The sequence below is a fragment of the Bombus terrestris genome, chromosome 11, assembly GCF_910591885.1.
Source record: "Bombus terrestris chromosome 11, iyBomTerr1.2, whole genome shotgun sequence".
NCBI lineage: Eukaryota > Metazoa > Arthropoda > Insecta > Hymenoptera > Apidae > Bombus > Bombus terrestris.
The window spans coordinates 2,174,101-2,195,045 of NC_063279.1; the positions used below are offsets into that span (position 1 = coordinate 2,174,101).

The 20,945-nt window shown below is 49.7% G+C and overlaps 2 protein-coding genes across 14 annotated transcripts in view; one reads left to right on the forward strand and one right to left on the reverse strand.

Annotated features, from left to right (window-relative positions):
- The window catches only part of LOC100645531 (TOX high mobility group box family member 3), a 23,809-nt gene extending 13,482 nt beyond the window's left edge, over positions 1 to 10,327 (forward strand). For both annotated transcript variants that reach the window (XM_003398633.4, XM_048410114.1), the window contains 9 exons: positions 1,981 to 2,070; positions 3,582 to 3,764; positions 3,864 to 3,982; positions 4,150 to 4,471; positions 4,568 to 4,680; positions 4,937 to 5,072; positions 5,230 to 5,613; positions 5,734 to 5,823; positions 6,136 to 10,327. In XM_003398633.4, the coding sequence (XP_003398681.1) occupies positions 1,981 to 2,070; positions 3,582 to 3,764; positions 3,864 to 3,982; positions 4,150 to 4,471; positions 4,568 to 4,680; positions 4,937 to 5,072; positions 5,230 to 5,613; positions 5,734 to 5,823; positions 6,136 to 6,501 (1,803 nt within the window). In that variant the 3' untranslated portion in view covers positions 6,502 to 10,327. The remainder of the gene's footprint in view (positions 1 to 1,980; positions 2,071 to 3,581; positions 3,765 to 3,863; positions 3,983 to 4,149; positions 4,472 to 4,567; positions 4,681 to 4,936; positions 5,073 to 5,229; positions 5,614 to 5,733; positions 5,824 to 6,135) is intronic.
- The window catches only part of LOC100645293 (histone deacetylase 5), a 26,695-nt gene continuing 15,013 nt past the window's right edge, over positions 9,264 to 20,945 (reverse strand). For 4 of the 12 annotated variants that reach the window (XM_048410098.1, XM_020865220.2, XM_048410100.1 and 1 more), the window contains 16 exons: positions 19,237 to 19,293; positions 18,505 to 18,662; positions 17,991 to 18,095; positions 17,088 to 17,213; positions 16,628 to 16,710; positions 16,052 to 16,164; positions 15,230 to 15,367; positions 14,654 to 14,757; positions 14,440 to 14,580; positions 14,036 to 14,351; positions 13,273 to 13,743; positions 12,865 to 13,155; positions 12,395 to 12,741; positions 11,703 to 12,257; positions 11,462 to 11,601; positions 9,264 to 11,377 (listed from right to left, as the gene is read on the reverse strand). In XM_048410098.1, coding sequence (XP_048266055.1) covers positions 11,314 to 11,377; positions 11,462 to 11,601; positions 11,703 to 12,257; positions 12,395 to 12,741; positions 12,865 to 13,155; positions 13,273 to 13,743; positions 14,036 to 14,351; positions 14,440 to 14,580; positions 14,654 to 14,757; positions 15,230 to 15,367; positions 16,052 to 16,164; positions 16,628 to 16,710; positions 17,088 to 17,213; positions 17,991 to 18,095; positions 18,505 to 18,662; positions 19,237 to 19,293 — 3,209 coding nt within the window. In that variant the 3' untranslated portion in view covers positions 9,264 to 11,313. Of the gene's footprint in view, positions 11,378 to 11,461; positions 11,602 to 11,702; positions 12,258 to 12,394; positions 12,742 to 12,864; positions 13,156 to 13,272; positions 13,744 to 14,035; positions 14,352 to 14,439; positions 14,581 to 14,653; positions 14,758 to 15,229; positions 15,368 to 16,051; positions 16,165 to 16,627; positions 16,711 to 17,087; positions 17,214 to 17,990; positions 18,096 to 18,504; positions 18,663 to 19,236; positions 19,297 to 20,945 lie in introns of all 12 variants that reach the window. The other 8 variants (XM_020865214.2, XM_020865218.2, XM_048410099.1 and 5 more) reach the window with 5 other exon arrangements.

Here is a 20,945-nt window from a genome sequence, read left to right on the forward strand (position 1 = left end):
TCCAGGTTTTAGCTATTCTCCGCGTTGTTACTTGCAAAAAAAGCTTTCGAATTCGATCAGGTAGAGAATCGAAATACTCTACTCCAGGCAGAAAGGATCGAAAATTCGATACGTCGTTTGATTTTTTTCTCTAACGATAAAATAACGAACGACACAAGGAAACCAACAAGAGTCGTTAATCGGACTAATATCGTTTGTCGAAATCGACAGATTCGCGAGAGCGTTTTCATTTCGGCCCGATCTAACTTTCTTGTTCGTGTCTCTTGCGTTACCGTCTTCCTATCTATCTACCTACCAATCAACCAACCAACCAGCCTACCTACCTACCTACTACCTACCTACCTATCTACCTACCTACCTACCTACCTACCTACCTACCTACCTACCTACCTACCTACCTACCTACCTACCTACCAACCTACCTACCTACCTGCTTGTCTGCTGCCTCCTTGCTTACCTACCTACCTACCTGTTCGCTTTCTTGCTTGCCTGCCTGTCTGTCTGCCTGCCTGCTGTTACTTCTACTGGAAAAAGTAACGTATCGTGCACCTTACCTTCTTCTTCCTCTTTCTACCATCGGCTGTCTTTCATTGCCACTTCTTGCTGTCTACCTCCTTCATTAACGTTATCAACCGTCGAACGATATTGTAATTTCAGTAGGTGTCACCCGTTCGTTTCGATAATCGTCGTTGGATCGAATCGATGCAGAAGCAACATCTTCCCTCGATCGGCGCGGTCCTCTCTGTTTCAAATGTTCGTTTACCGGCCCCATTTGCCGATTTCGTATAGAGTCTGTCCGGAATTTTGGTCATAATATTAAATCGAGTTACGATCAAGTTTCGTTTCTTCTTTGGGATATAAAACGCGTTACGATGCCATCTGGTCGACTCGTTCGGACGAAAATCGTGGCACGACCCTCCCACGAGAACATAGGCCTTAAGAATCGAAAGTCGTCTTCCAGATGGCGAGGAAAGATGGTGTAAAGAGCGAAGAATAGGGAAGGTGCCGATCGTTTAACATTTTGTCGAATAGCTTGAAAAACGTAAACAGGGGAAGATGCAAAGGAAAAGAAAGAAAAGTAGGGAAAGTTAGATCGACGATAGAGCGTGGTGAAGGAAAAGAGATTTCGGACAGAGTAAAGTCGAAATAGATGCACGGGTCGATGACCGTGTAGAAACGCGAATAACGCTGTCCCCTAAGAGCGAGCAGGTGGAGGAGACGATGTCGACGATGACAATCGACAATGACGAGTGTAAGCAGGGGCGGAAGAACCGTAGCGTTACGTCGGACGTTTCACCGATAGGAGTTTGGGTCCTAAAACTTGGGTCATGTTTATAGAGGGATGCGTATTCGAGCGAACGAAACGCCTCGAGGCTTCGATGTATGCGGTCGTAAAAATCTGTATAGGTGGACATTTGATCGCTTGGGCACGGACAGTTGGTCGGAACGTTGGTCCGTTCGAACATGCATTCGCAGCCGTAGAAAAAATTCCCGTGCAGCGTAAAAATCAATTCGCTCGATGTTTACGATTCGATGGAACGTAACGTTTCCGTCGCGTGTAATCGGAGACGAGTGGAAGCGACCGTTGGGAACGCGGAAGCACAAAGATTTCGTATGCTTTTACTCGTGGTGCGAAACATCGAACGAATGGAATCGACGAAGCTACGCTCGTCGAGGCCATTGACCGATAGAAGGGAGGAAGGAAGGAAGGAAGGACGCGCGTGTCCCGTCGCGGGAAGGATACCGAGACGGGGTTGACAAATTGCGGATATTTCGCGAGAATCTCCTCACGGATTGATTGTAGAAATAGAATAGCGGTCTCTACCGATCGTTAATCTGGTTACGAGCGTGAAAAACAGTAACGTAGGAGATAAGTTGTAAGAAATGTTATCGGCCGAACGGAGAATTTTCTTAAACGATCTGACGAACGAACTGGACGTTGGTGCACGCAAATCGATACAAATATTTCGTTTGTTTCAGAGAAACGACAGTCTGGATTTTTCATTGAACGTTCCGCAGCATCATCACTCGACATCCTACCACCACAATAGCTACGCCATGGCTGATCAAGTAAGTTCGATCTTATTCCGCCTCGATTCTACGGCGTTGTATTTATGGCGGGATTCGACGCGCTTCTTCTCCGCTTTGATAAAGTAGGCAGTCATGGTGTCTGTGGTGGAGCAGAGCGAGACTGAACGGTGGAGAGAGACGGAAAGTTGCGAGAGAACCCCTCGACGAGAAGAGCGTTCGTTCGATATTTTAACCGCGAAAGTTGTTGGGATTAATAAGCCGTTGGAAATTGGGCAACGAAATTCGACTGTCGGGAAGAAGACTCGTCGTACCCTGTTCGGATATCTGGCCGTGGTTACGTGGTGGACGGTTGAGGGTATGGGTGCCAGTGCAGGTGCAAACGGGTGGGGGCGGAGTCGCGTGGGAGTGGAGGGCTCGGGTTGCGACCGCGGGCCGCGGGCCGCGGGCCGTGGACCATGGGCCACGGGCCACAGGCACCAACCGTCTTCGCATATAGATACATGGGGAACGAAGGGAGCGAACGAGAATAGGAGCGCGGTCCAAGGGGGTAGGAAAGATGGGACGACTATCTTGGTTAGGCCGGATAGGCAGAGGACGCGAAGCTGGCGGTGGCGGCGGTGGCGGCAGCGGCGACGGGGTTGGGAATGGGAACGGGAACAGGCATGGGTACGGGCACGGTTACTGGGTAGGGTACGGGGGCAGGAGTGTTGAACGGGTGGGAAGGGTATAGGGCGGGAGGAGAATAGAGGAGAGGAGAGATAGAGGAAGAGGAGGAGGAGGGGTGTAGAGAGAAAGAAAAGTTTGGAACCGGTGCGCGGTGGAGGAAGAAGATGGATAGACGCGCGTAGTCGATTCGGAGATGGAAAGGGAGGAGGATGAGAAGGAGGAGGCCGTGGAAGCGGAGGAGGAAGAGGAGGAGGAGGAGGTGGTGGTGCGCGAGAGTAGGAGTAGAAGTAGAAGGTGTAGGAGTAGTTGAAATAGGACGGGTACGGGTACGGGTACGGGTACGCGTACACACGGGCGGCGTCGGGACGTTACGGGGCGAAGCGCGGTGAAAAGGGACAGGGGAGAGAAGAGAGAGGCGAGAGCGAAACGATAGAGTAAGAGAAACATCGCGAGGTAAGGGGTAACGCTCGCGATGGGTACGGCGAGGGAAGAGAGGCAGAGGTGTACTCGATCAATAGGCAAGTACGTTCCTTCAAAGGAAAATTCCTGATGCTATTAAATCCAATTTAAAAACTTTTATTCCCCGTGTCCCGACGCGCTCTACACGGCAAATGTATTTTCCTCCGTTCCCCGCTCCGAAACGCTAATAAATCGCTGAAAGGATTTCAAACGATGCTACGACGATGCTCTCTCTCTCTCTCTCTCAATCTCTCTCCTCTATAAGTCTCTCTGCCGTGCATATTTCGTTGATCGAACGACTATGTGGAAGCCCGATTATACAGGAGCAACAGCCATGCGGACGCGCGATGTCCTACGTTCCGAATCGGCGACCGTACTCCTCGAATCACCGATTAAAATGTCCAATTTCTTCCTCTCCTTCGTAGACGTTTCACACTCCCAGTTTCGGCGATGAAGATTTCGACATCCCGGCTATCCATTCGCACTCGCATCAACAGCATCAACATCAACAGCAGCAGCAGCCGCAACAACAGCAGCAACACCAGTCGCAGCAGCAGCAGCCTCAGGCTCAATCTCAGCACGATCCGATGCACGGTTACCAAACGCAGGTAAGTTTCATCCAAGACGAGACAAAAGTTTCGCAGGGGATGAATTGCGCTTTTACGGATTCGTTCGAGTGATCAGTACCGTTCGAATGGCTTTCGCAGATGATGCAAACCGGCAACGTGCAACAATCTGCGGATGGGTTGAATCTCGATCCGGGTGGATATCAGCAATCTCTTTATCTACAGCAGGACCACTCGATGCAGCAGCCGATGAGCGTTAGGTGAGTCGGAGTCGTAATCGGATCCGCGTGCGATTTAGATAACGGATGAGATAACCTTGCTACTGAAGCAGAACCGGCGCGCGATCGCCAATTCCATTCTCGAATCCGCAAGAAATGATCCTCGTTTACTATCTACAAACATCTTTTTCTTCGATGTTTTCTGATAGCTCGACGTATAGTAACTCGCAGGGTTCGTATGCGAGCATGAATTCTCCCCGGCAACAGCATGGAAATCAGCAAATAATGTTGCTTCAACAGCAGCAACAGCAACAGCAACAGGCACAGATGCAACAACATATGCAGTACATGCATACTCAACAGCAACAGCAGCAGCAACAACAGCAACAGCAGCAGTTGCAACAACAAATACAATATAGGAGTCCAACGGGTGGTAGTCCATCCGCGATACAATCAAGCACGATCCCCGAGGCAAATAACAATACTACCACTAGCGAAGATAGCGACGACAGTACGCCTCATTCCGGAATGGTGAGTTGTAGTCGATCGATTGGCACGCATCTCGAATCTGACCGATCATGTATAAACAACGAACGAATTTGGCACGATCCGCGGCCGTTTGTTCAGATTACCGGCATTAAACGACCCTCACCGGAACCGACCGACGTTGCAGCAAAAAATCAAAGGAAACCAAAATCGCAGAAAAAGAAGAGGAAAAAAGATCCCAACGAACCGCAAAAGTGAGCATTCATTTTACTTTTCTTTCTTTCTTTCTTTCTTTTTTTCCGCCGACTCGCGTCTCGAGCTCTTCGGCGTAGTAGCGCGCGTGCGCTATAATAGATCCCGAAAGTAGCCAGATCGAATCGAATCTAGTTTCGGAAAACGAGAAACATCACGATAAAGAACGTTCGAAAGATCGATTGGATCGCTCTTCGTCAAAAATTTGTGCGCTCTCTCTGCCTTCGTCGTATTAGACCCGTGCTATCTATTTTACAGGCCCGTTTCGGCGTACGCTCTGTTCTTCAGAGATACTCAAGCTGCGATAAAAGGACAAAATCCAAATGCGAGCTTCGGTGAAGTTTCCAAGATCGTCGCTTCGATGTGGGATGCGTTGGAGACCGAGCATAAGAACGTGAGTACTCGCAAAACGTAACTTTCTTCCTTCTTCTTTCTGCTGCTTCGTTCCTCGTCCTCGTGAAATTCATTTGAGGAAAGCGAGCGTGGATTACGTTAGAAAAATTTCGGTTTCATCTCGATCGCTGTATACGAAGAAATTTATATTTACGTAGGTTTACAAGAAGAAGACTGAAGCCGCGAAAAAGGAATATCTGCAGGCACTCGCGGCGTACAGAGCGTCTCTGGTTAGTAAGGGCGCGGCCGAAAACGAACAACAGCATCCACAGCAGCAACCGCAACAACAGCCATCGCCGCAACAGCAACAAGTTCAATATACGGCGTATGGTAGTTACGCTGGGAACGGAACACCGGGAAATGTCTCGTATCAGGTGTATAGTCCGCAGCCTCAACCTTCTTCGCCTCAACAACAACATCCGCATCCTCATCCGCATCAACAGCTTCAACATCATCAGCAACCCGCGCAACAAATGCAAATAAAAAAATCTCCTCACCATTTAACTATGCCAGGAAACTCGCAGCAGCAACAAACGCAACAGGTAATCATCTTTCTTCATCCGTTTGTCGCCTCTTTCTATTTTCCATATCTTTCATATTTTTCCACGTTACGTGTCTTAAAACTTGGCTACCATTCTCTTCTTCGTGTACTTTTCTTTTAGACTATGATGACTACATCGATGGCGCCAACGCATATTTCGCAACAACAACCATCGCAACAGCAGCAGCATATGCAGCAACAGTACATGCAGGTCAGCAGCGATGTGAATTCATTTTCTTTTTTTCGCATCTCTTTTCTCTTCAACGATCATTTCTTTCTCTGTTTATATTTTTGTCTCCTTTCGTCCTCCCACACTTTCGTCGTATTCATCCTTTTTACGACTTTTAATTCATTTCCATTGGAATATGCTCAACGCGTAAAAAGCCGCGACAAGCACAAAGAAAACAGCAACGATATTTCATACTGCGATGCTGCCAGTTGTCAGCAACAGCGCCAGGCAGCAGCAAGTACGAGTATGTTACCACGAGACAAATTGAACAGTAGAATACGTACGTTTTCGCAGATGCCGCAACAGCAAGTGCAACAAGTACCGCAACAATCGCAGCAACATCATCAGCAACAGCAGCAACCGTCGCAACAGCAACAGCAGCAGCAGCAAATGATACATTCGAATCCAACAAAAAGCGATTCTTTGTCGAATTCACCGCCGGCAGTGAACTCTGTAACTCAGGCTGCGAACATGGCTGGTCAAAGACCGACGTCGAACGCTTGTATACGTCACGGATGCCCGAACCCCGCCGTTGCAAACAGCGAATGGGAGGACGAGTATTGTAGCAACGAATGCGTGGTCAGCCATTGCAGAGACGTATTCACCACGTGGGTATCATCGAACCAAAATCCACAACAGAATTTCTCGACCGTAAAATAAGGACGACGGGGCGAGCTGGGTGAAACGCAGCGATCGTTTAAAATGTTTCCTACCATTTGCTGTAATCGCGGAACACGAATATACCTGATGTTCGAAGCGTGATCCGATTCGATATCTTTTGTACATATGTCCATCGCACAGATAGACACACACACACACGCACACGTACACATACATACATACACACACGTGCGCGCACACACATACACACACAAGGTTTCGCGTTAAATCAAAAGACAAACGACCGGAGGATAAAAACCGCGCTAAGCGAATTGCTACACAGATCTCTAAGTTTCGTTTGAAAGACTGCGTGCGTCGCAGCACGATGCCCGTCAACGTGGATATATATTGCCGTTTCACTTTTCCACTGACTACGTTTTTCACGCGAGGACGAGCAACGTAGCTGCGTGATCGCGAAAGAGTATTAGTATCGCCAAAGTATAGCAGCCGACAAGATCATCGGGTTGCAGTTCGAGGGAATCGATCTCGTTATTGCGCGTTTACCGATCGTGCGAAACGTTCACGTGCCGCATACACACTATCGAAAACGAAAAGTAACGATGAATCGCGCGCGACCGTAAACCAAGTTGCATTCCTTGAACGTCTAGTTAGGGACCGTTTAACGATAGATAACAGTAATTTCGTAGAAATATATTCACAAACGTTAGGATACGTCTATTCCATACTGAATTCGCATAGGTGCACCACGCTGTGTCGAAGTGGTAGAAACGAACAACGTAAAAAAGCAAGTGTTTGCCTGCTGATCGAACTGCGTTGACAACTCGTTTATAATTAATAATCGATGCGAGAACGCGAATGAAGAGCGCAAAAAGAAAGACACGGCGAAGAATAGGAGAAGAGCGAGAAAGGACTGGCGGTTGGTAGCCATCAAGAACGAGTGACGCAACTTATTTTTGTATAATTTTACAAAGAAAGAAAAAGTCGCGGAGAAGATTCGTGCAGATGCTAGGGAAGACGTAATCGTTACGTGACGCGATATGGTTCGCCAAATTAATTCACACAACCGATACGATTGTTTTGTTCGTTTCTGCTCGCGTTCGTTGCGTATCGTTTTCTTTCTTTGAATCGATATCGACATTGGCATTACGTTCTCAACTGGTATACGTTCGAATTTGTGGATACGATCGAAGCGAACGAGTCGACGTTATTTATTTCGAAACATGATAGTTTGTACTGACGCGAGTCTTTAGCCGTTCACGATCGCCGAACAAAGAATAAATTAATAACGGTGGAAAATAAAGGTAACTTAACGAGAGGAGCTTAAAGAAGCTGATTTTTTTTTTTTTCGTTAGATTTGTGGGAAAGTACTCGTGTGTGTATACCCTTTCAAATCTTTGCATCTGTTCTCGACGGCGATTCTGCACGATTTGTGACTCCAGAAAGAAGTGGGGAATTAGCAAGTTAATATGTTTATATTACGAAAGATCATGTAGCTTTTCCGTGACAGACAGTACTCACGTGCCCATACACGCACGCGCATGTAAACGCGTGGCATCGATAAGTTTTTAAACAATTTTTTTTTCTTTGTAACAGTATCCTTGTACATACAACAAAAAAAAAAAAATAATAATATTCCGTAGATTTATAAGTCTCTACGATGTAAACATAATCTATAGTGTAACATATTGATAATGGCATAACTCACACATACACACATACGTATATAGCGATATATACATGCGCGTGTGCGCGCGTATATGTGCATGTGTGTTGTCTGTGGTATATAAATAAATAAATAAATAATTATATATATATGTATATCATATATATATATAATTTAAAAAATGTATATCATATATATATATATATATATATATATTATGATATAGAAATATATGAGTAATATAAATGTAAAAATTAATCGGTGACGTCGTGCATACATGTGTACATAAGTACGTACCTACATATGCATGTATACGTATACGCGACTCACGCCTGTATGTACGTATGTATATATGAATGTGCACACGTAGCAAATGAAACGACAGCTGCGAATAACTGCGTTGTCGTTATTGAATGTAAACAATCATTACATAGATGATTATGATGAATTGGCCGAATTGCCCAAAACGCGACGATATTTCGCACGCGGCCGAATAATATCGACCCTTGATCCAAATCACGGCGGGTTCGAATTTTTCCAGGGTTAGACGTAATCACGTAAATCTGTATACCGAAGAACAAAAACACAAAAAACAAAGAAAAGACGAAAAGAGAAAAAAGAAAATAAAATTTAGAAGATATCCAACTAATCGTGTATATCGTCGATACGTTAATAGCAACCTTGTGTCCCTGTTTCTATTTACCGTTACATGCCATTGCACTTACATGTACATACGCGTAACAATGTATACTCGAAACGAATTTAATTTTCTTTCTATAGAGTTTGGTTTTTTTTCATGTAACAGGCTGAGTGGAGTAAATGTACGTAACCACTTGATAATACAACTATCGCCAGTTGCTCTCGAGAGCATTTTTGCAAGTGGACAGACACTGCGTCGAGAGTGATTATCTGATCCGATAGTGGATAGGATAGCGACTCTCAAAGCAATGTTCACTCGCGAACGATATTCTCGAGAGCAACTGACGATAGTTTCACGCCTACCTTAACAGAGATTTTAGTTCGACAAGCTATATTACAAGCGATAATATTCGATGAGTTAATAATTAATTGTTTCAAACGGAACGTAGTTTTCTATCAGCCAGGACAATATACCGTGAAGCACGTACCGTCGTTAATGTATGCGTAACACAATGACTATAGTTTTTATTTAAAATTACTTTACGAGGTACATTTATATATACATAAAAAATGTATGACTAATACATTTAAGCTTACGCAATATGGACATATTCGTACACGTGCAGTAACGTAATTGTAACACTTTTTTTTCCATTTTCGTTCTTATACTCTGCGAGTTTAATTTCTTATTTCTTGTTCATTTATTAGAATCAGCTTTCGATGCGAATTATCAACGATTTACATCTAACTTGTATCGATTTTCTACGAACGATACCGGAATGTTGCAAGTCCCTTTGGCCGAAACAAATAAAATTCTCGCAAAAATGTCAACAACAAGTTCCGTTACGACGATCGCCATACACGATCCCGGAATCGATAGTCGAACGAATCGAGTTCGGTCGAATCGAGTCGAAGTTGATAGAGTAGAGAAGAAACGGTCGTCTCCACGTTGGCGATCAAACAGTGATCGCACGAAACAGATATAAAGAGGAGAGAGTGGGTCTAGAACGAGGTAACGCGCAACTTTGAACAAAGGGAAACGAAATTGATGTAAGAAACGGTGGAAATCGCGGAGACGAGGTTTACGAGTGACGAACGGGGAGGACGGGGAGGAAAAAAGGAGAATAACAACGAAGGCGGGAAAAGAAACGGGCTCCCGGGCCGTAAAACACGGGGAAGCACGAGACATAGGAAGGTGGGAATTGGCGACACGAATCGACCGAAAAGAACGTTTCGCGCTCGATATTTTCGAAATTTTTGGTAAAAATATGGGACGATACACGACGAACACTTGAGATTCTTGCGGACACATAACATCCAATATACACATGTATTTCTTGTACTCGACGCGCGCATACGCGCTTCTTTATCTCGCGCATACTACACAAGAGTCTGCGTGCTAAAATCTTTGATCCGCGCGATACAATGTTTGTCACGCTAAACCGTACGTAACGTTACATAGAACGTATGGATTGGCGAAAATGATCGATCGATAGATTCGCTCGCATTCTCCGTGTTCTCGTAAAATGCACGGCACAAAAATAAATGCTCCTATTTCGATTACATATATTCTCTTTCTCCTTTTCCTTACACGCTCTACGCATAGCTACACGCGCACACACACGGACGCATGCATTCTTCCGTTCTAATCGTAAGTATAACAACGTTACACACACAGTCTCGCGTACGCTTGTACATCTTCAATTAACTATATGCTTCATGAAATTTCTGCTTTTTACAAAATATCACAAAAATCACACCAGCCTTTGTTCGCGACAAAAAGGACAACCAAATATCGTGCTATGCCGCTCGAAGAAGAAAGACGACCCGAAACGAAACGCCGTCTTAACACAGAACGAATCGTTTCGTTTTTTCCGCGTAACGTCGCTGCGCACCTCGTGTCTGCTTTCGCCACCGCGAACGTCGTCGCTTCCGCCCCCTGCCCTCGATGCATCATTTTAAAACGCGCTGTTTTCTAATTTTTTTCTTTTTTTTCTATCACGATTCCCCGAATCGCCTCGACCTGTTGGCCGTTTTCACTAACTCTCGTAATATTTTAATGACAATCTCGCGGATAGTGTACGATCGACGAATTAAACGTGAAAACTGGATGGGTAAGGCGAGGCCGTGTGAACGCGCGCTATCGCGCGTTTCTAGGGCAACTTTACGCGAAAGCGTAGAAAACACTTAAACCTACTGTCTTTTAGATTTAGTCGAAAAGCTAGTTTCGCCCGATCTCCGCGATTTCTGCTCCGTCAAGCTACGCTAGACAAACAACGTGCGACAGCGAAGCGGAAGAGGTGCAGCGAAAAAGGCTCGCTTTTATCGTTGATCGTACGATACAGCGCGTTGGCGACACCGACGTCAGTGACAACGGCAACGATGACAGTGGCGGCGACCGGCTGCGGCGTCAGCAGCAGCTGCCAACTCACAGCTCACAGCGGCTTCGTGTCGGTCGTCGCTCATATTTTATAAAGAAGCGATGCGAACGCAACGATAGCCTCGTGACTATTTCGAAACACGATGGACGAGCAGTTTCGCGTCTTTCTTCATTTGGCGTCATCCTGTTCCATTGGCTCCTCGGAAACTTCTCGGGAATGTTCTGGGGTAGTCCTGAAACAGGAATGGCTGTAAGCAATCGACGGAAAATGAAAAGACCAGCATACACAGCTAATTAGACAGATAGATCGGATTTACGTTAAATTGGTAGGCTGCTGCATCGACAGAGAGGCCATCGCGGAGACCGTCTCGGTTTCGTCGCGCTCTTTCTGTCCAGCTTCTATCGCGCTCATCGACACCGTGTGCGCGTTCAGCTTGACGCAAGGCCAATGAGACATCTGCGTGTGAAACGATAAAAAATAAAACAAACGCTCGAGCAGAGGTGGACAGCAACGAGGAGAAGGAAGGACGAAGGAATAGGAGTGGAAGATGATCGTACCTGCACGGCGATCGTCTTTTGCAGCGTGTCGACCGCGTTTTGACAAGGTATCCTCGTCAATTCCTCTTCCCGAAGTTGAGTAGGTTCGTCCCCGAGCAGAGCCCGAACGCATTCTTGGGCGGAGTCGCAAATCGCGGCCAAATCGTAACCACCTTCGAGGGCGAGAACAACCTTACCGTTCGCCAGTCCGAGCAACTGTTGCGTCATCTTGCCGAAGCAAGCGGGGCTAACTTTGTAGCCTCCGAGGGGCGCGGGATGGCCAACGGCGGCGTCGAATCCTGCCGAGACGAGGACGATGCTCGGATCGAACGCCTTCGCGATCGGCATCACGATCGTACGAAACGCGGCTAGATATTCCGCGTCACCCATCGGAGGATTCAGCCCACCGGACCAGGCTACGTTCACGTTGTAGCCCAGACCCTCGCCAGCCCCGCACTCGGTCGGTCCACCGGTTCCTGGAAAGAAGTTACCTTCGTCGTGCCTGTGTATCGACATGTACAGCACCCGTGGGTCGTCGTAGAACATTTGCTGCGTCCCGTTCCCATGATGGACATCCTAAACAGAAGGTAAACTGGTCGAGTCGGCGATTCTCGTCCAGCGGACTGACCGAGCGTATCCCGAGCGCGAGTTGCCATTGTCGCGATAAACGGAGGAAAGTCGACGAAAATACGAGGAAGAGAATCGGCTCTTACCCAATCCAGGATCAAGATTTTCCTAATATCGAGCTTCTGGTGAAGCAATCGAGCAGCGATCGCGACCGAATTGAAGAAGCAGAAACCCATGGCCTGGTTAGTTTCGGCGTGATGTCCGGGCGGTCGTACGACGGCGAAACCGTTCTTAATGTCACCCATGGCGGTTTTAAAGGCCAGATCGACGACACAACCGACAGCCATTCGGGCGGCCGGCGCGGTATTCAGTTCGTTCCACGTGGTGTCGGAATCGACGCCTACTCCGCCGCAGGGCAGCCGCACGAAACTCTTGATCGGAAGTTGAGAGAGCTTCGACACGTCCAGCTTTTGTCGGTTCATTGGATTCGTTCCTGCGCGCGACAGCACGTTTTACTTTACTTACGTTTACGTTACGGAAGGCGGCGGCATAGTGCGGCAGAGAGGAAGGTCAAAGGCGGGTGTAGAAGGATCGGGAACGAGGGCGGAGCACTCACCAAAGAGAAGAGCGTGAGCTTCGCTGTGACACGTTTGAATCTCCTCGAGGGTGGCTTTGCGCGAACGTATTCGATCGCAGCGCTGTAACAGTCCTGTCTCCGAAAGCCGTGCCCAGACGCTCTGCAACCTGCCTCCGTGCTCGGGATGACCACGAACCGTTTCGCCGCAGACACAGGCGTGCTTCAACATTAACGGATCGTAGGCCAAACCGGTAGTGGATCGATGGGAAGAAGCGCGCGCGAACAGATCGCCGGTGGTGGCTTGGCTTCCCTGAGGACCTGCGTCGCGCGCTAAGCAGACACAAAGAGAGAGCGTGGAGCAGCGTACGATCGTGGTCGCGTTCGATGAACGAGGTAACGCGGCCTAAAGGCGAGCAAAGCTAAAGGAATCACGGGCGGTCAGCTTACTCAAGTGAACCAACGGGCTGGACAGCGCTCTGGACAGCGGTCTGGCACTCGGCTGACTGCTCCTGCTGCCGCCACCGGTACCGCTTCCGCCGTAGGCCGTCGACGACTCGTTGGATATTTGCAAGGTGTGTCTCATCATCAGATCTCTCTGCTGCTGAAGAAACTGTTCGCGATCTCGTTGTTGTTTCGAGATCTCGCTCTCTTCCGACAAATCTTTCTTTCCTCCGGTAAGATCTATCACCTCGGCGGACTCGTCGTTCTCCGGTGCTTCGTCCAGCTGATTCGCCTGTCCCCTGGATCCGACACGCGTCAGCACCGTTTGACGAATCTGTTGTTTGAGGTAGTTGTGCGCCTGCTGTTGATCGTGCAGTTGCTTCTCGGCCAGGTACTCCTCGTAATGGGTCTGCGGCGCCATAATGCCGCCTTGCAGCATCGGATGGCCCAACGGTAGAGGCGCCGACTGAGTCCTACCTGTGGGAACGGAACGAGCGACCGAGGGACGCGTGAATCGGATGCCACGCTGGAAACGTTCGGGAGGCGCGCGGCGATTCCACCTCGGGATCTCACCCGTGCCAATGAGAATCGTTCGCGCGTGCCAGTTGTTCGGCGTCGGCCGATACGATTTCGTCACTGGGCTCTCCGGAAATCTGACCAGAGTCTAACGCGACTCTAATCGCGGGTCAAGAGAATCGTCGGCGGTGCGCGAACGATGATGGCACGCGCGCTGTAAAAATCGGCTGCTAGCAAAGAAGAGAGAACATACTACCTAAAGGCCGGTGACCAGCCTTTTGCAGCCTCGCGTGCGCTACTTGCGTGTCGGTGATGGGAGCCGTGGCGGTCGCGGTGCCGTAAACCGCGGACGGGTGTTGCCGGTTCGTTATCGACGGGTGTTCCATATTCTGCATTTGTTTGTGAACGTAACCGCCGCTCGACGCAGCGTCTCCTCCCTCGATCACCGTCAACGATGGGTAGAAAGGCAAGGTGCCAGGCAACATTTGTCCGGTAAGCGGCATCCCTAGTCGCGCGGTGAACGCCGCGCGTACCTCTGCCTCCGAGACGGTGGCCAATTTCGTACCGGTCTGCGAACAGAGACGCGAAAACCAGCCACGTTGTCCTTTAGAGAGCGATCGACGATCACGTTATAGGATCGGCGGCTAAAAGACTCACCGTACTGGAACCGGATGGAACGTGAGGTCGCCCCAGCGAGATGTTGGGCATGGACGGTGAACTGAACAACGACAGATCCGACAGGCTACCTTGCTGACTGCTGCTGGTCAATGGACCCCCGTAGCCGGTGTTTTCCGTCTCCTGCGAACGAAGAACGAGAAAGAGAGAAATAAAGAAAGGGAGAGTAGCGTAACGCGTCTTCGCGTATACTCACTTCTTGGATGGCCGCCGCTGCATTGGCTGCCGCTGTGGGACTCGCTTGAGAATTGTTTACGGTCGGTGGTGAATTAGGCCCAGATTCCGGATTACTGCTAGAATCTGGAAAGCGTTCGATGAGCGAGCGGCGATGAGCGTGGCGAGGTTTGCCTGCAACTCGTCGCGTACGAGACTGGAATTCGGGAAAGCGAACGAGCAATCTGTCCCCCCCCCCCTCGGCCTATCTCGAAGCTGTGCCGCTACTGTCCCGAATTCCTTCGCGCGAAAGGGACGCATCGCGCCCGTCGTTTCGCCTTCGGTTCGCGTTTTCCGTGTTCGCGCGATGCGAACGCGCGAAACGGGGATGCGACGCCGAGGCGAAACGAGAGGAGACTCGGTCTCGGAAACGTAATGTTAATCGGTAACGTTTGTTGTCGACATGCTGTTACTGGACACTGGCAAAAAGGCAAAAATCAACGATCGATTAATCGAAAACACGGGTGCAACGAATTGTTTGCTAATGCTCACGCAGGAAGAGTCAATAACTCGACGATTAATCGAACGAATTTCGATTAAGCTCGATCGAAGGACGTACTTGCTAGCAGTGATTTCCGCTTGAGGTGCGACAGCAGGCGATCCTTCCGGCGTGTCATCAGGGGTGAATTTCTCGACGCGGCCATGTTCCTCTCCACGCGTTGCTTTAGTCGCACCTTCAGCAGGTTCGGCTCCGAGGCTGGCCAATTTTAGCCAGGGTTAGTTGTTGGTCGTCGTCGTATCGGGCCGGAGAGTAGTGTAAAACGATGGCACAGGGTTCGGGGAGCGGACATCGGAGGAGCATCGGGCGATCGCGTGGAAGGAGGAACGAGAGAAGGACGCGAAACGACACGACGTGCGAGCGTGTCCACGCGATCCATCCGATAACCCAATAAATTCCACGTCTACGAATATCTGTACCGAGCGTTACTAACGCAACCAACGCTTATTCTTTGCTCTGATCTTTTCGCCAGAATCGACGTTTCTTTGGCTCGTCGGATCGTCGATCGTCGACAAGCTCGCAATCAGGACAACGGCGGATGGTGGTCGATCGGATGCAGGGGCTACGGGTGTCTGTCTCTGCCTTTCCAGTCTCTCTGTTCGTCTTTGCCTCTGTCGTGTGTACGTTTGCGTGCGTGCGTGCGTTCGTGCGTGCGTGTTCGTTCGTTTGTTCGTACGTTTGTCGACGGGCAATGATGATCGAGACGAGGTGGGGGTGGGGGGCGGGGGCGTCGCAAAAAACCATGCTTTAGTTGAGGCATTCTACTATCGTACATAGGCACACATAGAAAGAGACTACCTTCCACCAAATATGCTTATCACTCGACAACACGGGAATTTATAGTATAACAACGTGTATTGGCGCACGGTCGCGCGTACGTACCTGTTTTCCGAAGAGGAAAATCATCGGCGAACTTTTCTTGCAGCATCTGTGGCATCCGGTAGGGATGCGAAGCGTTCGCCGCGCCCGCCGATTCCGCCGATTGCGGTTGCAACCTGACCAACAAATTCGCGGCTTCTTGTTCAATCGATTCCAGTGTCGTTCGCTCGGTGGATCGAGCGATCGAGCGATCGACCGTTCCGTCGAATCGTATCGCTCGGCTCTTCGACTCGAGCTCTGTTACTCGAGTACACCCCCTGCGGCATTTTGGCGGCTGGGGTGGGTGGGGGGTGAGTGTGTGCGTATAGCGCGGTATCGTCGAAAAGCGTGACGGAAATAGAAACAACGGTATGGGAAGCGGAACTGGGATGCGGAGAAGAATAGAAGAAAGAGAGAAAGAATGTGCACGGTACAGCGACGAGGAAGAAAGCGAAATTGCGGGCGAGCAAGCGAACGGGTTATAGGCGGAAAGCGTGAAACATCGCGAGAGGATGTACTCGAGGAAGATCGACGACAACAAGATCGAGGGCGGCGGGTGATCCCGCGCGCGAGAATCGTCAGTCTCGAAAAAAATCTCACCAGCTTCTGTATCCGGGTGTACCAGGTACGGCCCCGTTCGCAGCGGCCGCGGCCTCCCTTTGCTTCTTGTTCACGAGGAAGCTCTGAAATCGTAAGGTTCCCCTCTCAGCGAACACTCGCGCGCAACATTCTCCCTTCCCTCTTCTTCCACGTATACCAACCCTCGTCGTCTATTCGTTGCTACTATTAAACGTCGAACCGACAAGAATCTAGCGACGTTACGCTTTAAATCAAATCGTATCTCCTAGCCCTCTTAGCCTGCCATCTCTCGTCTGACGTTCGTTCTTCTCTTTAATCTAAAAACCCCCACCCCCCCGCCCGTCCTACCTTCTTCCGCTCCCTTTTATCTCGCCTATCACTTATTAGCCTTTTCGCGTCCCTTCCACGACGAAAATCCTCTCTCTACCCATGCGGATGGGTTCGGTCCGATACGACCGAGCCCTGCCCGCCATTCAAGTACCTGAAGTCGTTGCTTCACCTCCGTCGAAGCGATCGCACTGTGGTCGTGTTTATCCTTCTTCCTCAGTGCTTCGAGTCTCTCTTTTTCTCTCCTCTGCTCTTCCAGCTGTTTTTGCTGCTCCCAGAGCTACGACAAAAAGAGAGAGGAAAAAAAAAACGAAGAAAAAACACGAGAGAAAAGACGCCTCGTTTCGATCGATAATACGACGGACGGATAGTACGCGTTACACGACGACGGTGTGCTGGACATTGACGGTAACGGCCGATATCGTCCATTCAAGAAAAAGAGATAGAGATAGAGATAGATAGAGAGAGGGGGAGGGGGACGAGAGGGGAGAGTGCGAGCAACGTCCAACGATAATTTTACCGCAAGAAGGGTGAAAGTGGAAGCGAGAAACAACGGGAGAAAGACGTAGCGGGCAAATAACATAGGAGAGGAGAAGAGAGGAGAGGAGAGGAGAGGAAAGGGGAGCAGAGAACGCGACGAGAGTCGAATCTCCAAGGACTCGACGATCTTTCATCCGTCGCGATTTACGACTCCCCCGTCCCATCGAGGTACGACGCGCGGAATTTCATTGCTCGCCAGTCTAGGCTCCCTCTACCTCTTTCTCTTTCTCTCCTTTTCAAACACGTCGTGACAGAGACGCGTCGCGCATCGATCGAGTTTACGAGGAGAAGGAAGGTTCCGCTGGACTTTCGACTCGGAGACGGTTCGAAGACAATGGATCTTGGACGACGGTGGTTCGATACTCGGGAGGGTGATGGTGTAAATTCGTCACCCTCGAGAGAGAAGGAACCGCACGGAACGGTGACCGAGAAACGAAATTGACGAGGAGGTGACACGCGCTATCGAACGAACGAACGAACGAACGTTACGCGACGCGCCGCGACGAACGCGACTTACCTTTAGCTGGTGCATCTGTTGCTCGTGTAACTCGGCCAACTGTCGCTCCTGGGCTTGGTACTGTTGCCGCAGTATTTGTTGCTGAAGTTGATGATGCTGCTGTAGCTGAAAGCACAACCGACGCGTCGAGAGTAACGCTCGAAACGATTCCGAGATTCGTCTTCGTGGCGCGACGCACAGATTCGAGATTCGAATCGAGAACACCGTGTGTACGCGTATAGATGCGCGCGCCGCTACCCGTACGGGGTAGCGGTGCGAACGAAATTTTTTTCCATAGCCGTGCAACGTCGCTGGTCACCGCTCGTTTCGCTTCGACAGAAACTTTATCTTCTCCGGTCTCGAGTCTGCCGACGACGCGGCCAGGGGCAATTACAAGTATGTTCGAACCTGTGCGTCGATCGCGTTCGCGCGTCAACCGCCATTAAACGGTGGAAACAAAGAGAGGGATAGGAGGGAAGCGGGATTGTGGCGCGCGTGCAATCGTGGAACCACGAACGAGAATCGATTACGTTACCTCGAGTATCTTCTGCTGCAGCACGTGACCGTGCAGGCTCGCTGGATCGCCGGAGCCAGCGTGATAGCCGCCCGATGTCAAGGTGGTCGTAGCACCAACTCCGCCGACCAGGTCTCTCGGTCTGGACATCGGCGAGCCTGGCGTATCCCGGGCCATCTCTGTGCACGTATATACATATATACACGCACGCATAGACGACGCGCGATGTTTCGCGTCGCGGAGCTCCACTTTCAAAGAAACGGACGATCGCGCGAAGAAGCGCTCTACCGACGACATCGACGCTGAGACGAGAATATCAAGAATCGAAAGAAGGCGGCAGCGACAACAACGTGTCTGGTTTCCTGCGCGGAAACGGACACCGCAACGAGCTTCGTCGTTGAACAGCGCGTCGTCGCTCGGTCTCGGAATCTCGATAGCGTGTTTATTTTTGGAAGCGTCACGCGCGAAATGTATCTCGTTCTCTTCTTACGTTCGATCGAGTTTCGATTCAGCGTCGATGTCTCGTCGAACGTTTTCGACGTCCGAAGCGTCCCAGCCGGTTCGGACACCGTCGAAACTCGTCTTTCGAAAGAAAAACTCGCGCGATCCGACGTTTCGTTCGTAGACTCGGCGCGATCTCGATTCGCAACGATCTTCTCTCTAGACCTCGAGTTTCGAGTTGCATCTCCGCTCGAACGTCTACGAATACGTACGACGAATCGCGATCGCTTCGTCCGCTTCTCCCGTGCTTACCTTTCTGCGGTAGATGCGTAAACGCGGACGCGATCTCAACGCTCCTGTAACCCACGTCTTCTGAAACAAGGCAAAATGCAAACGTTTAGCGGTGCTAGATCCGACGATCGTCGGCTTTTCTTCTGGCTGTCTTTCTGCTAAATTTTCAGAGTTTTGTAACGCGCGCGTTTCTTCCTTTCTTCTTCTTCTCTAATTTCTCCCCTTCTTCGTTCCCTTTTCCGCTAGCCTCTCTCGCATCTTCCGACTTGCTTTGTTTTCTTACTCGTTTTCTTTTCAACTCAATTAATTTAATTTATTCGTCTCATATACGGGAAGTAAAATCCCATTAGAGTACAAAGAATCGCGTGTAACGTAATAGAACGCCGAAGCAGCGAGAACATAAATACGTATAGGGAGAAATATAAGAAAATTTATGTTCGTATTCCATTGGCGTTCTCTTTACACACGATTCTTTGTACTCTAATGGGATTTTACTTCCCGTGTACGAAACGAATAAATAAATAAATAAATAAATAACTAAATAAATTGCTCGCGCGGCTTGGTAGCTCGAACGTACGTACGTTCGTTGAAATAGGATCGATGTACGGTGGGGAGCGTGTGCGCGTAAACAAGCGAACGCGCGAATTCGAGTGGATTTCGGAATCGGATGGAAACAGAGCGAAAACAGAGCGAAGATGAGCGCGGCGCGAGTGCGAACCAACCGAGTCGAGACGACGAGCGTCGAGTTAGCGGGCGAGCAGAGGTCACTGTACGCTGCGAGAATTCCTTCGAGTCAAGTCCAAGGTTAATCGCGGAGGAGGGCCGTTCCTCCACAGGCTCGCTCCGCTGTTCACCTTTCTTTCCTTCGTGTTTCTGTTGCCACAGCCGAAAGGTACCGACCGCAATTGCGATCGCCGTCCCTTCCAACGCGAGCTCGTATTTCCACGTATTTCCGCGTATTTACACGAACCTCGCCGTGTGCCATCCGCTCTGCCAAAATTCTTCGTTAAATCGGTCGATTCGCAGAGCGGAAGCGCACGTGTGTCGCAATCGTGTAGCCGTTCGAAAGGAGAACGTTTCAAATTTATTAATTCACCGACCAGCCTCCATCGCCTGTGATATTGTCGGCCAACGCGATCACAGCTGCATCCTATCGGTCAAAGTAATTGCCATCGATCGCGATATACGTGTTTCGATAACGTTCGCTCGTTTGTCGACGTTTAGCGCGCTTCGTACATTTCGTACGCGCGTTCGTCCGATCGAGACGGTGGTGGTGATTTTACGATAAAAAAGGGCAAAGAAGAGATAAGCGAAGAAAACAGACGGGACGAAGAAGAAGAATCGCGGTATCGACGCCTCGCCGCGATGTACCGTTATTATTAGCGAGCGAATGTCGGTGTGTAGGTCAGTTGAGTAGCTGGCGTAAAGAGAGGAAAAGGTGACCGCGGTCGGTTCGGCGAGACCAGCGCAGGCGGTGGTTCGTATTTTGCCGGTGCTTTCGTAGTTTAGGGCACCTTCGTCTCGTACTCTCTTGGTCTTCGTCTTGCGTTCGATCGGACGTCGGCCGACCGAGCAGCGCTCGATAAATTGAGATCGCCGGCGAATCGGACGAGGACCGAGGCGTAAACGCGTGGGAGAAAAGGCGAGCTCGAGCGGAAATTGGAGTGCGCCGCGTTGCGTGCCGTTGGTTCGCCAAAGGGATGGGGGTCGGTGCGAGCGGGACAGGAGGC